The sequence below is a fragment of the Chelonoidis abingdonii genome, chromosome 6, assembly GCF_003597395.2.
Source record: "Chelonoidis abingdonii isolate Lonesome George chromosome 6, CheloAbing_2.0, whole genome shotgun sequence".
In the NCBI taxonomy this organism is placed as follows: Eukaryota; Metazoa; Chordata; order Testudines; family Testudinidae; genus Chelonoidis; species Chelonoidis abingdonii.
This window is the reverse complement of record NC_133774.1, coordinates 37,381,736-37,394,932: the sequence shown is the minus strand read 5'-3', so window position 1 is coordinate 37,394,932 and position 13,197 is coordinate 37,381,736. Positions and strand designations below refer to the sequence as shown.

General features: G+C 42.6%; 1 protein-coding gene across 4 annotated transcripts in view; it reads right to left on the bottom strand.

The window, feature by feature from the left end:
- Positions 1-11,687, bottom strand: part of SETD9 (SET domain containing 9) — a 28,051-nt gene extending 16,364 nt beyond the window's left edge. For 2 of the 4 annotated variants that reach the window (XM_075066964.1, XM_032775511.2), the window contains exons 1-5: positions 11,523-11,675; positions 6,752-7,116; positions 5,030-5,153; positions 3,768-3,895; positions 2,444-2,549 (exon numbers count right to left, since the gene is read on the bottom strand). In XM_075066964.1, coding sequence (XP_074923065.1) covers positions 2,444-2,549; positions 3,768-3,895; positions 5,030-5,153; positions 6,752-7,116; positions 11,523-11,608 — 809 coding nt within the window. In that variant the 5' untranslated portion in view covers positions 11,609-11,675. Of the gene's footprint in view, positions 1-2,443; positions 2,550-3,767; positions 3,896-5,029; positions 5,154-6,751; positions 7,117-8,464; positions 8,535-11,522 lie in introns of all 4 variants that reach the window. The other 2 variants (XM_075066965.1, XM_075066963.1) reach the window with 2 other exon arrangements.
- Positions 11,688-13,197: the final 1,510 nt, after the last annotated feature.

The window sequence follows — 13,197 nt, the reverse complement described above, 5'->3', positions numbered from 1 at the left end:
AACTCTAGTAGTTTCAAATTGCATATGCCTGAATATAAAAATATTGTGGATCTCCTCTAGCAAACTCATCCGCTTGCTCTCTTATCTGGAATGAATTGGAAGAGAGGGATATTAAGAGGATGATGCTAATCAGTTCAGACACCAAATATCACCTACTTTAATCTGATAAGGAATATTGTCCCAATTTCAAATTTACATTTGAATTAAAGTTAAAGGCATTCCTGTGATTGTATACAAAACAAGCAAAAATATAAGAACTGCCATACTGGGTCAGACCAAAGGTCCATCTAGCCCAGTATCATGTCTACCGACAGTGGCCAATGCCAGGTGCCCCAGAGGGAGTGAACCTAACAGGCAATGATCAAGTGATCTCTTCTTCATCTCTACCTCTGACACAGAGTCTAGGGACACCATTTTCCTTACCCCATTCTGGCTAATAGCCATTAATGGACATAACCTCCATGCATTTATGTCAGTTCTCTCTTAAACCTGTTTCAGTCCCGCCTTTCATAACCTCTTCAGGTAAGAGTTCCACAGTTGGACTGTGCGCTGCGTGAAGAACTTCCTTTTATTGTTTTTTAACCTGCTGCCTATTAATTTCTTTGGTGACCCTCGTTCTTGTTCATGGGATAGTAAATAACTTTTCCTTATCTACTTTCTCCACATCGCTCTGTCTTTTATACCTCTATCATATCCCCCTTAGTTCCTCTTTTCCAAGCTGAAAGTCCTAGTCTCTCTTTTCTCTCCTCATATGGGACCCGTTCCACCCCTAATCTTTTAGTTGCCCTTCTCTGAACTTTTTCTAGTGCCAGTATATCTTTTTTGAAATGAGAGACCACATCTGTACGCAGTCAAGTGTGGGCATACCATCAATTTATTAAGGCAATAATATATTCTCCTTCTTATTCTCTATCCCCTTTTTTATGTTTAACCGCCTCTGCACCAGCATGACATCTTCATGAACTATCCAATGACTCCAAGATCATCTTCCTGTTTCATTGTAGCTAAATTGGCCCATCATATTGTATGTATAGTTGGGTTATTTTTTCACGTGCTTACTTTACATTTCACATTATATTTCATTTGCCATTTGTTGCCCAATCACTTGTTTTGTGAGATCTTTTTGAAGTTTTCCAGTCAGGCTTTGGTCTTAACTATATTACACGTTTGTATCATCTGCAAATTTGGCACCTCACTTTTTTACCCTTTCTGCAGATCATTTATGCATTGTAGGTTAGTGCGGACTGACTTTGGGGACACCATAGTTACCCTCTCCATTCTGAGATTTACCATTATTCCTACTTTTGTTCCCTGTCTTAACCAGTTCTACCCATGAAAGGATTTCCCTCTTATCCCATGACAACTTAATTTACCTAAGAACATTTGGTGGGACTTGTCAGAGGGTTTCCTGGAATCTAAGTACACTATGTCCACGGATCCCCCTTGTCCGTTTGTTGTCCCCTTCAAGAACTCTAATAATTAGTAAGACACCGATTTCCCTTTACAGAACCATGTTGACTTTTGCCCACATTATATGTTTTCTATGTGTCTGACATTTATTCTTTACTCGTTTCGACTAATTTGCCTGGTACTGACGTTAGACTTACCAGTCTGTAATTGCTGGGATCCTCTAGAGCCCTTTTTAATATTGGCGTTACATCGAGGGGGGGATAGCTCAGTGGTTTGAGCAATGGCCTGCTAATCCAGGGTTGTGAGTTTGATCCTTGAGGGCCCACTTAGGGTCTGGGCAATATCAGTACTTGTCCTGCTAGTGAAGGCAGGGGGTTGACTCTATGACCTTTCAAGGTCCCTTCCGTTCTAGGAGATAGCTAATATATAATTGGAGATATACCTATTCTTCCAGTCACTGGGTGCAGAGCCAATTAAAGGACACTTACCCCTAGTTAATAGTTCCACAACTTCACATTTGAGTTCTTTCAGAACTTCTGGGTATGCCATCTGGTCTGGTGATTTGTTAATGTTGTTTCTTCAATTAATTCCAAAACCTCCTCTAGTGACACTTTAATCTGTGACAGTTCCTCAGATTTGTCACCTACAAAAGCTGACTCAGGTTTGGGAATCTCCCTAACATCCTCAGCCCTGAAGACTGAAGCAAAGAATCCATTTAGTTCTCCTCAATAGCTTTATCGTCTAAGCACTCCTTTTGTATCTCAATCATCCAGGGGCCCCACTGGTTCTTTAGCAAATAACTACTGTTTCAGTGGAATTCACCAATTGTTCCTTGGTAGCTCTAGTAATAGCTTAACAAAATTCATCCCCAGAGCTATGCTGATAAGTGCAGGTATAAAAGAGATTCCCTTATAAAAGCGAACTCTTTCTTAACAGTGCTGTGTTTTTGTGTAGCTCACCTCAGAAGAAATGAACTTTGTTCACTTACTAATTTGGCTTCTTGGATGCTATGAAAACATGTAAGTGTACTTACATCGGCATGTCATGGCTGTAGGCGATATTTGGAAGATACTGTTTCAGTTCTACTGGAAAATATTCAGGCACATCAAACTCCTGATAACAGACGTTGGCTGCCTTGTCTGAGGAGGCGGGGTGGGGGGGAAGATAGAGAGAGAGGGGGGGGGGAAAAAAAAATCTTATACAGGACTGAGAAATTCGTATGCTGTTTATATATGTAAATGCAAAGTATTCTTCTGAAAAAAGTACTCTCTGTGCTCATTATGAGTGAAATTCACCCCTGTGGTGAGAGCCAGCAGAAGACCTATGCACCGTATAAGCCCCATTTAAGCCCTATTTTGAAAGCTTAAGCGGTGTGTAGGCCTTGTGTTGGTCCCCTGAGCAGGGGTCAAGTTCAGCCTAATTTAACTAAATAGTAGTTCTTGTTATCCATAGGACCACCAAGGTGCCCAGCTTGCATAGCTCAGAATGGAGCTTATAGCATCAATAATATCTAGCTGTATCTTTATGACCATTCACGCTTTAGCCTCTTTGGTCAGGATGCCTACATTGGTGGCACTTGTATAGTGGTTTATTTATGATGTGGATACCTATTCCTGGGCAATACACTGAGATCCCCACTCATTTCACAGGCAGAGTCTCTGGGGACCATGAAACACTTCCTATCTCACAACTAATCCCATGAGCGATCCAGTCTCTCAGAATTTTATAGTTATATATTTTGTATTGAGGAAGGGCATTAGGGTAAGTTGCCCCACTCTCTGTATCCCACAGTGTAGTTAGGTTGCTGGAGTCATCTATTGCACATAGATTTGAGACTTCCTTAATCAAAAAACACTTTTCTAGTCAGTAAGTGAATTGTGATGTAAAAAAGCTTTCATTCAAAAATGTTTACCATGCATTGAGATTGCCAAAATAATTTTCAGAAGAATTATGTAGTAACAACATTATGCAATATACGAGGTTCTCCAACTATTCCATTCAGTAGAGCATTTCATAAGAGGGACTAGTCCATGGATTTCCTTTCCCCTACAGTCCAAGTTTACTGCTTTTGTTTTCAAAATGTTGAATTCTGCACACTAGCAGGACAGGACCAGTAGGCATCAGCAGACCACATAAACATAAGATTTTCAAAGCTGCCCTTGCAGATTTGGATACCCAATTCCCATTAATTACTGGAAATTTCAGCCTGACAACCACTGCTACACCATCAGGTGGGTTTGTGCCTCTTTGAAAAGGTCACTGCTGGATGGAAAACCATTCTTTATCAATTACAGTGCTCCACCTCCAACAAAAGTCATTTCCATATTTAAAGTCAGCTTGGAGACTAGAAACTGTACCTTCCAACTTACTGTGTGAACAGTTGTTAACATACTGCCCTACTGCCAGTGGATTTAGCACAGCAGGTGTGAGCCAAGTGACGTCACTCATTTGAAAAGGACCAAGTTGATCCCTCTTGCTGCATGATCTGAAAGGAATCACAATATTAACTAGAAATATAGGTTTCTTTTCTTGACGCTTCTTTTGACCATTATTTCGACTTCTGGAAATACTCACAAGTTACTTTAGGTTACATTTCCCCAACAGCATTTGACTGATTCATTAGAGTATAAAATTGGTATTCAAAAGAGTCTGATCCTTTAAAAAAGAGAATATTAAACAATATAACTGTTATACAGGAGGTCAAACTAGATTATCACAGTGGTCCCTTCCAGCTTTGGAATATATGGTTTCTATCAAAACTCAAAGGACTAAATAAAACAGAATCTACCAGAGAAGCTGAAATGAGGGCATTCTTACAATAAGCAAAAATATCCCCAAACGCACCATTTTTAAAGAAATATCATTACATTTAATTTCCCTTTTGGGCTGTGTGGAGAAGGCCACTACAAGGTAAGCCTCAGTCTTGTTCCCAGAACCCAAACTAGATACAAGGGGACTGTCCTTTCAGGTTGTTTCCTGGTCATTATTGTTAATTCTATTTTGGATGCATGTTTGCATTCTGCACAGATGTTGCTGTAAATTGAATTTCTCTGGAAACTAAAATTTGCTAAAGTGCATGTTAGCCCCTAGGCTTCTTCAAGTACAGATTTACTCTTCTGCAGTCCTGCTTTATTCAATGCTTTTTAAAGGCAAGTTAGGGCTAGATAATATGCCTCTTGGTACCACAGAGTTCATGCTCTGTGACATGGAAAGATTTTCTTTTCTTTCCATCAACCAGATTTAATTAGAAACCTGAAAATGTACTTTTACAACTTTATACGGAATCAGACCTAGATTTCAGCATATTTTCTTTATAAAAAAATAACACAGCTATTTAAGCATCAGTTTTCAGCAAAGTGAGTCTGGTCAAATGTACAGACTGGCACATGATGTGATATTAATATATCACAGCCAATAGCTGCCAGCCTCATTACAAGAGAACAGACTGACTACACTGCATCTTATAATACAGTACATGATACTTATTTTATTTTTCCCCATAGGGTAAGTCAGATAAATCCAACTACTTTTGGTTTCAGATAACAGTGTCATTAGATAACCATAATACCTTTCAATACGTGAACAGATTTTTGTTCTCCTATTTCTTTTGACTGCTTACCTGTACACGGCTTTTGATATTCCTTTATCATTCCCATCAATAAGTACACCATCTATGCATCTAAAAATAAATGGATTGCCAATGGACTGGAAAAAGATGGGCTCATACTTTTGATATACTGTACCTGTTGTAAGACAGACATGGATATTTTAGAAGGCAATAAATAAAAGTGTCAAAACAGGGTTACTAGTCATGATCCAGCCTCCCAGACAGAAGCCAAAGGTTGCAGAGGGATAAGATTATTCTTTCCTCAGTTCATAAACTGCCATTAATAATTTTGAAAGGACAGAACTGCACTGATCTGATGTTTCCCCAGTCCAGCAGTTGCCCTCTTATGGTACATTTGTGCCATCATCTTAGACCTTAGAAGCTGCTCTAACTTAAGCTAACTGGCTATGGTCTCTCTAGGTCAGGACCATAAACCAACTGAGACACAGAATAGGTGTAGCCCAGGGGTAGGCAACCTATGGCATGGGTGCCAAAGGCAGCATGTGAGCTGATTTTCAGTGGCACTCAGACTGCCCGGGTCCTGGCCACCAGTCCAGAGAGCTCTGCATTTTAATTAAATTTTAAATGAAGCTTCTTAAACATTTTAAAAACCTTATTTACGTTACATACAATAATGGTTTAGTTATATATTATAGACTTATAGAAAGAGACCTTCTAAAAATGTTAAAATGCATTACTGGCACGTGAAACCTTAAATTAGAGTGAATAAATGAAGATTCAGCACAGTACTTCTGAAAGGTTGCCAGCCCTGGTGTAGTCCATGCATACTCCACTCTGCCCTGCACCCCTTCCCTGTTTCTCCACTGGGAGGAGCAGTTGGCTACAGACCTGGCTATATCACTTTATACCACGTGAGAACTCCCCTACGGCAGGGTAATTCTCAGCTACCCAGCTAAATCCAGATTCCACCATCAGAGAAGCACAAATGGTCCCAACAAGAGATGAAAATTTAGGCTGATGTTCCTAACGGCCAACTCAAACTCATCCTGGGATTTGATTATTGATTTCTGCCTCTTACATCACCAATTGCAATAAATATTGTGCAATAAGAATTTAATTGGTGATTGTGTTGATGCTCACAGCAGAACAGAATTCAGCTTGCTCTCAGACGGCTGTACTGGCTCTGAAGTGCTAACGGAACTAAAAATGTTGTTAAGCAAAGTAAGCTAATGATACTCCAAGAGACAAGGAGTCAGACCAAAGTCCCATTTTTCCCCTATTCTGGTCTTGTACATTCTACTTTCATTCTTAATTTTATAAATATATCTTTGTGCTGTGAAAATTTTCTATATTGCCCACTGATATTGATAGAGAGATTAATAGACTCAATCCTGCAAATACTTATGCATATGAACAACTTTATGAACATGATCTGGTTCATTTTATGCATGTGAGCAATCCCATGTAATTCAATTACTCATGTGCATTAGTGCTTACAGAAATCAGGGACAAATTTTCTACTAATTCAAACCAGATCTTGGGTACTCAGAGAACATGAAATATAACCTCTCTTTTTATCACAAAAAGCTCTCCAAATCAGTTTACACATGGAAATACCTTTACAAATATTAACCTATGATTTTGGCAAGGTATCAAAGATAAAATGCTAAAAAAGTTAAAATTGAGATACCAATTCAGTCATGCAATCAGTAACCATGTAGTTAGAAATCATGTTTAACTTATTTGAAAAAATGACAAAAAGTATTTCATTACCAGGATACATAGATACAACTGCCCCTTTTGGCACAAAACCTTTGGTAACAAAGACTCCTGTTCCAGCAGAAATCAGTGAACTCCGATCTCGAGTAATACTGAACCCTAATGTATTAAACAGAACAACTTCTGGATTAAAGATATTTTGACTTTGATGGTTGTAACCAGTTGTTTTTGATCTCTTATACTGAATAGTCAGTAATTCCAGATATTTGGATTTAACTTCTGGAAGTAAGGCAAATAAGTCCATTTGTCTACTTAAGTCATTTATGAACAGAGCTTTAAAGATTTTCAGCAGTGTTTCAAGGACATCTTCATCAGAGATAATTTTGTCTTTGGACTTTTCTGGTACGTATCGGATGGTCCTGTGGCAGAAGAGAAAAAATATTCTAGCATCAAGTTTTCCTATAAGAACTGACAGATAGAAATTTTATGGCAACAAAAAGCACTTGATTGCTTTTATGTTACATGGCTGAAACAAGCAATACAAAAGGATATTCTTTCATGCATATGCAACCTTAAATTGTACATGCATTTTTGAAAATGCAGGCTGCTGGCCTATGCGAGCTTTGAAACTTAATGATACCTCATTACAATACATTGCTCATTATACCTGTGGTAAGTGGTGAAGAAAGTAACAGTTGCTGTGCAGATCAAACAGTGTGCTGATTAGTGAGGCTCTAATATATATTTCTTAGAAAAACATTCCATTAGTTAATATCAAGTAATTTTACTATCAAAAAGAGGCCTGACTGATCCTGTTGAATTTAAAAAGAAATATTACTCATCTGGCTACTTTTTGTGCATTGGTTAAAGCATTGTTAAAAAAACTGGTTTAAATTTAGATGCAAACGATGGGTAAAATGTTCAAAAATACCTAAATTACTAAGAAGCCTAAATCCCATTTTCTAAAGAGACGTAGGTGCTTAGAAACCTTAATCTCACTGAAAGTCAGTGAGAAAGTTAGGTTCCTAAGGGTGATATTCAAAAGAAGGAGTTACGCTGAGCATTTGCAGTACCTAGTGGTCCCTGCTGCCAAGTGGGATTCATAGCCCTGAGTGAGGTGGCCAGGCTCCCTATACAATGCATGGGGGACAGGTAGGCACCTAAAAAGGAATTAGCAGAAACCACTGTGCTAAATGGGGAGTCACCTAAATGAGCCAATAAGAAAAGCTGTGGGGAGAGGTGTGGCCTACAGCCAGCCCCTCAAAGGGAGTTAGATGTCTAAGGTTATGTCTACACTACACAGCTTTTAGCAATATGGCTGTGTCACCACAGTCCTGTCGCTAAAAGTCACGCAGTGTAGCCACTGTTTGGCAGCTCTCTTGCCGACAACACGCTGTTCACACTGGCACTTGTGGCAAAACATTTGTCTTTTGGAGGTGGGGGAGCATTAACACCTCTGAAAGACAGAAGTTTTGTCCTTCAATTGCCAGTGTAGACATAGCCTAACTCTGGGCTAAAGGGAGGCTCCTCTCTCCACTCAGGATTCACAACCATGAACCCTCTCCTAAAGTCAGGTGTCTAAACCAGATAAGCCCTTTGTCACGAAAAACCATGGAAACTTCAGTGCCTACAGGGTTAGGCCACAGCTGAGGGTGGTTCTGAGGATCTAAATTTTGGATTTAGGAGCCTAAAGTGGCAGTGGACACTAAAGTCCACCTTGTGGATCTCACCTTAGGTGCCTAAGTCACTTTTGAAAATGGGACTTACCTGTCTAAGTCACTTGGGCACTTCTGAAAATTTTTGATGTCTCATTCTCATCTAGTCCCACCTGAACTGGCTGTTAAGAAAGAATTTTAGAGCATAAATAAAACCCAAAAACAACAATTTCCAAACTTTTTCAACTATTATCCTATGCTAGGTTGAACACTTAAAATTGATGACATGAAAACTCTTGATTTTGTAGTTATTTTGACTTTTTTATTATTTTTTTTAAACACACAAAGGTGTGAGAATAGCAAGATTAGAATCTACTTTCTTACTTTTCTAGTTTCCGACTTTATTCAGAATTGGATTCTGTAATATGGTAAGATCAGTAAGATGTTATAAAGCTACATTTTCTGCTAAGTTAAGACACCCTGCGTAAGTATACAAGCATACCATATTATAGTGGTTTTCGAACTTTTTTTCTCACAACACAGTTGAAGAAAATTGTTGATACCCCTGACCCAACGGAGCTGTGGATGAGCGGTTTGGGAGGGACTCAGGGCTGGGGCAGAGGTTTGGAGGGTGGGGGCTGTGGCCAGGAATGAGGCGTTCTGGGTGTGGGAGAGGGCTCACGATTGGGGTGCGAGACAGGGTCAATGGGAGTGTTGACCCACTGTTCGGGGTGGAGGCAGCGTGTGGAGCCACGGGGCCCCCTTGCCTAGGAGCTGGACCTGCTACTGGTCACTTCTGGGGCGCAGAGCAATGTCAGAACAGGTAGGGACTAGCTTGCCTTAGCCAGGCAGCATTGCGGACAGGACTTTTAACATCCTGGTTGGTGGTGTTGACTAGAGCCACCGCAACCCAATGCCTTCCATTCCGCGACCCACTATTGGGTCGTGACCTGCACTTTGAAAACCACTGCAATAACAGATAGCCCAGGAATGATTGTAAGGGTGTGATTCATTAGAAGAGCTCTGCTGAGATCATTAAATGACAAGAACTTGGCTTGAGATACTTACTAGTTCCATCAGATAATCATTTGAATGTTGTATTCACTCCAGGGCTTCTGCTGTTTACTACATAAATTAGAAGACCTATTTGACCATCTAATCCAAATTCCCACCATTGTAGAATTGTTCCCTACAGTACATTAACAAATGCTTTCTTCACTCGAGATTTAATGGCTACCACTTCCCTTGGAAGACTATCCCACAGTTTGATGCTGTACCTCTTTGAAAGTATATTCCTTGATTTTTAAAATGTGTAGGGGACACAGGTAGAAGAGGGTAAGATCTAAGATCTCAGAGCAGCAGACTGAGGTAAACAGCATGTGGCAATACCGGTAGTAAACACTGTGATCAAGCAGACAGAAGAAAGGAAAAAGAACATAACTTCTTAGTGCATTGAACATATGGATCTGGGGACAGATAATTTAGCTATCAGTATAATCGTGTCACGCTCACCATATAAAAAATTAGGACAATAAACTTTTCAAAACCACCTAAGTGACTTTGAAGGCCAAATCTCATTTCAAAAAATGGACTTGGGCACTTAAGAACCTAAGTCACATTGAAAAGGAGATGTGAGGTCCTAAATCACTTAAGATACTTTTGAAAATGTTACTCTAAGCTTCCATTTGGATCATTGGGTAGGCATGAAGACCTGGATTTTCTATGGTCCTTAAAATGCAGCTCTACCCTGAAAAACTAATATGGAAAAAGAAACTTACTAGTTAAGCATCCTGCTCTGGTGTGAAATCTTGCTCCTATTAAAATCAAAGGAAATTCTGCCACTGTTTTCAATGGGGGCAGGATTTCAGCCTCTGTGATTCAGCTTTGTATTTGTTACACAGTAAAATATATTCTTGCTACATTTCATTTCTGTCACTGCTGCAGAGCTAAGGGCTTGGCTACACTTGCAAGTTACAGTATATTAAAGAAGGCTTGGGCGCACTAGCTCACTACCCATCCACACTGGCAAGGCACAGAGAGCGCTCCTAGTACTCCACCTCAGCACGTGGAATAACATTTGATGCTTGATGCGCCCCCGCTGGAGCGCCCCAGCCTCAGTGTGATTGAGGTGTTATGTTACTGTTCTCTGATCAGCCTCCGAAACGTCTCATCATCCGTTTAAGTCAAGTGGCCACTCTTGTCATTGTTTTGTATGTGCCCTTTGACAGCTCCATTTAACAGCCTGCTGCTTATCTGCTCGGAGACAAAGCAACCATTACTGTGGAATGCTGTGTGAGAGAGGCAGGGGGAGGGTAGGTCTGCTCCTGTCTGAACTTCCAAGCCAGCATGCTGACATACTCTCATCCCCCCAAAAACCGACTCTCTCCCGCCCCCATAGACACAATACACTCCCTGTCACACTCCACCCCACCCCCTTATTTGATAAGCATGTTGCAGCCACTTGCATGCTGGGATAGCTACCACAATGCACAGCTCTCTCTCTGAGGCTGTTGCAAGAGCTGCTAATGTGGCCACACCAGTGTGCTGGCAGCCTGGACAGACTACAGCGCTTTCCCTACTGCGCTCCAGGAAGGCTGGTTTACCTCAAAGTGCTCTACATCAGCTAGTGTAGCCAGGCCCTAAGAAAGCTACAGCACAGGGAGCTGGAATTTCTGATGCTGACACCTGCAGTGACATAGGAACTGAGTTCCTATTGCCTTGTCCCCCTGCTTAGTATTGGCGACGCTGCCTAGAAGCAGTGAAACCAGTTCTTGTGCTGATACTCCCTCTGCTGGGACGACAAACCAGAGTGGATCTGAAAACAGCTGAGGCATAAACGCAGTGGGAGCCGCACTTTTAGAACGTCGATTTGGGGGAGGCAGGAGATGGCCGATCCCCGCGTTTACCTCCACAGGGCCCGGCTGGGAATGGGATGCGCCGCGCCAACCGCCCTCAGGCAGGTGGCGGTTAGTAGCAGCTGAGAGCGTTAAGGGCCCGCGAGCGGCACCGCACACGCCCCTCCCTGCGGTTACGGCGGGCTGCTCGCGGCAGGCTCCCGCGGCTGCGTTTGGGTCGCGCGCTCTGCCGCCCGGGGGCCGGTTTGTTTCCACCGCAGGCGGCTTCCCAGGCCGCTGGGCCTGGCTGGGTGGCGCGTGCCCCCGCCCCCTCACCTGCGCTTGTGACGGAGGTGCAGCGCGATCCAGGGCACGAAGCGGTACCTGTAGGACGCCCAGCGCCGCAGCAGGGCCCGCAGCATGGTGACCCCGCCGGGCAGGGCAGCCCCTCCTCCCTGAGCTGGGCCGGGCCTGGCGTCCAGCGCGGCGCCTCCCCCCGTCTGGGGTGGGTCCCGCAGCGCCCGGGCCACGCCTCTTCCCCCGATAGGGGAGGGGAAGGCGGGGGAGCTGCCAGACTCTCTCCGGAGTCCCAAGGCTGGCGACTTTGTGCGCAGGCGTAGCTGAAGGCACAGACTGTCGCTGAGATCATCGCGGCTTCGCGCTGAGTCTATATTACTTCTAGCCCCGGTCGGCTCAGGTAACCTTTGTGGCGCCCCCGATGACGTAAGAGGTAGCGCAACCAATCCCCCACCTGTACTGTACTGCTTATTTGCATGAGAGAGTTCGATTGGTTGGAATGACCGGTCTGAATTTGATCGGACGCGCCTTAACAGTTCCTTCCTAACCCTGCCGTATTTGGCTCAAGTGTTAGGGCTGCCTGATGATTTGGTTGCCTGTAGGTTGTGCATGGAGCCAGCACTGGTGGGGAAACTGAGGTAGGAATGTAGGTGGAGGCCTTAAAACACAGGCAGTGAGATAAGGGTGACCAGATAGCAAGTGTGAGCTACTGGGACTCTTCTGGAGGGGAAGGGTTATAGTTGGGTATATAAGAGAAAGCAGGGCTGCCTGGGGGAGGAGGGCAAGTGGGGCAATTTGCTCCAGGCCCCACAGGGACCTCCCCGAGAATATAATATTTTATAGTATTGCAACTTTTTTGTTATGGAAGGGGTCCCCAAAATTGCTTTGACCCATGCATCCTGAATCCTCTGGGTGGTCCTGAGAGAAAGACCCTAATATCAGGACATCTTGTCACTCTAATTGACACTCAGAAACTGTTCTCCCCAAAAGGGCTAGTTTCAGTAAAACAGCCCTCTAAAACAGTAGGTCAATTATAAATTAAGGTTCAGAGGCACCAGTGAGTGCACTTCGCTCAGGTGGTGCAGAGGAGGTGGTGAGCCCAGTTTTACTCTCGTATGTTCATTCTGCTTTGAAAATGTAGTTTAACTATATAGTGGATCATATCTGGACGGGGATGGATTGATTAATAGACCAAGGTAGAAAGTAATGCAGAGATACAAAAATGATTATGGGTATGGAACAGCTGCCATATAAGGAGAGATTAAAAAGACTGGGACTTTTCAGGTTGGAAAAGAGATGACTAAGTGGGGATATGATAAAGGCTTATAAAATCATGACCGGTGTGGAGAAAGTAAATAAGGAATTATTTACTCCTCATAACACAAGAATTGAGGGTCACCAAATTAATAGGCAACAGGTTTAAAGCAAACAAAAGGAAGTATTTTTTCACACAACCCACAGTCAACCCGTGGAATTCCTTGCCAGAGGATGTTGTGAAGGCCAAGACTATAACAGGGTTCAAAAAAGAACTAAATAAATTCGTGGAGACTAGGTCCATCAATGGCTATTAGCCAGAATGGACAGGGATGGTGTCCCTAGCCTGTGTTTGCCAAAAGCTGGGAATGGGTAACAGGACATGCATCACTTGAACCTCTTCTGTTCATTTCCTCTGGGGCACCTGGCATTGGCCACTAGCAGAAGACAGGATACTAGA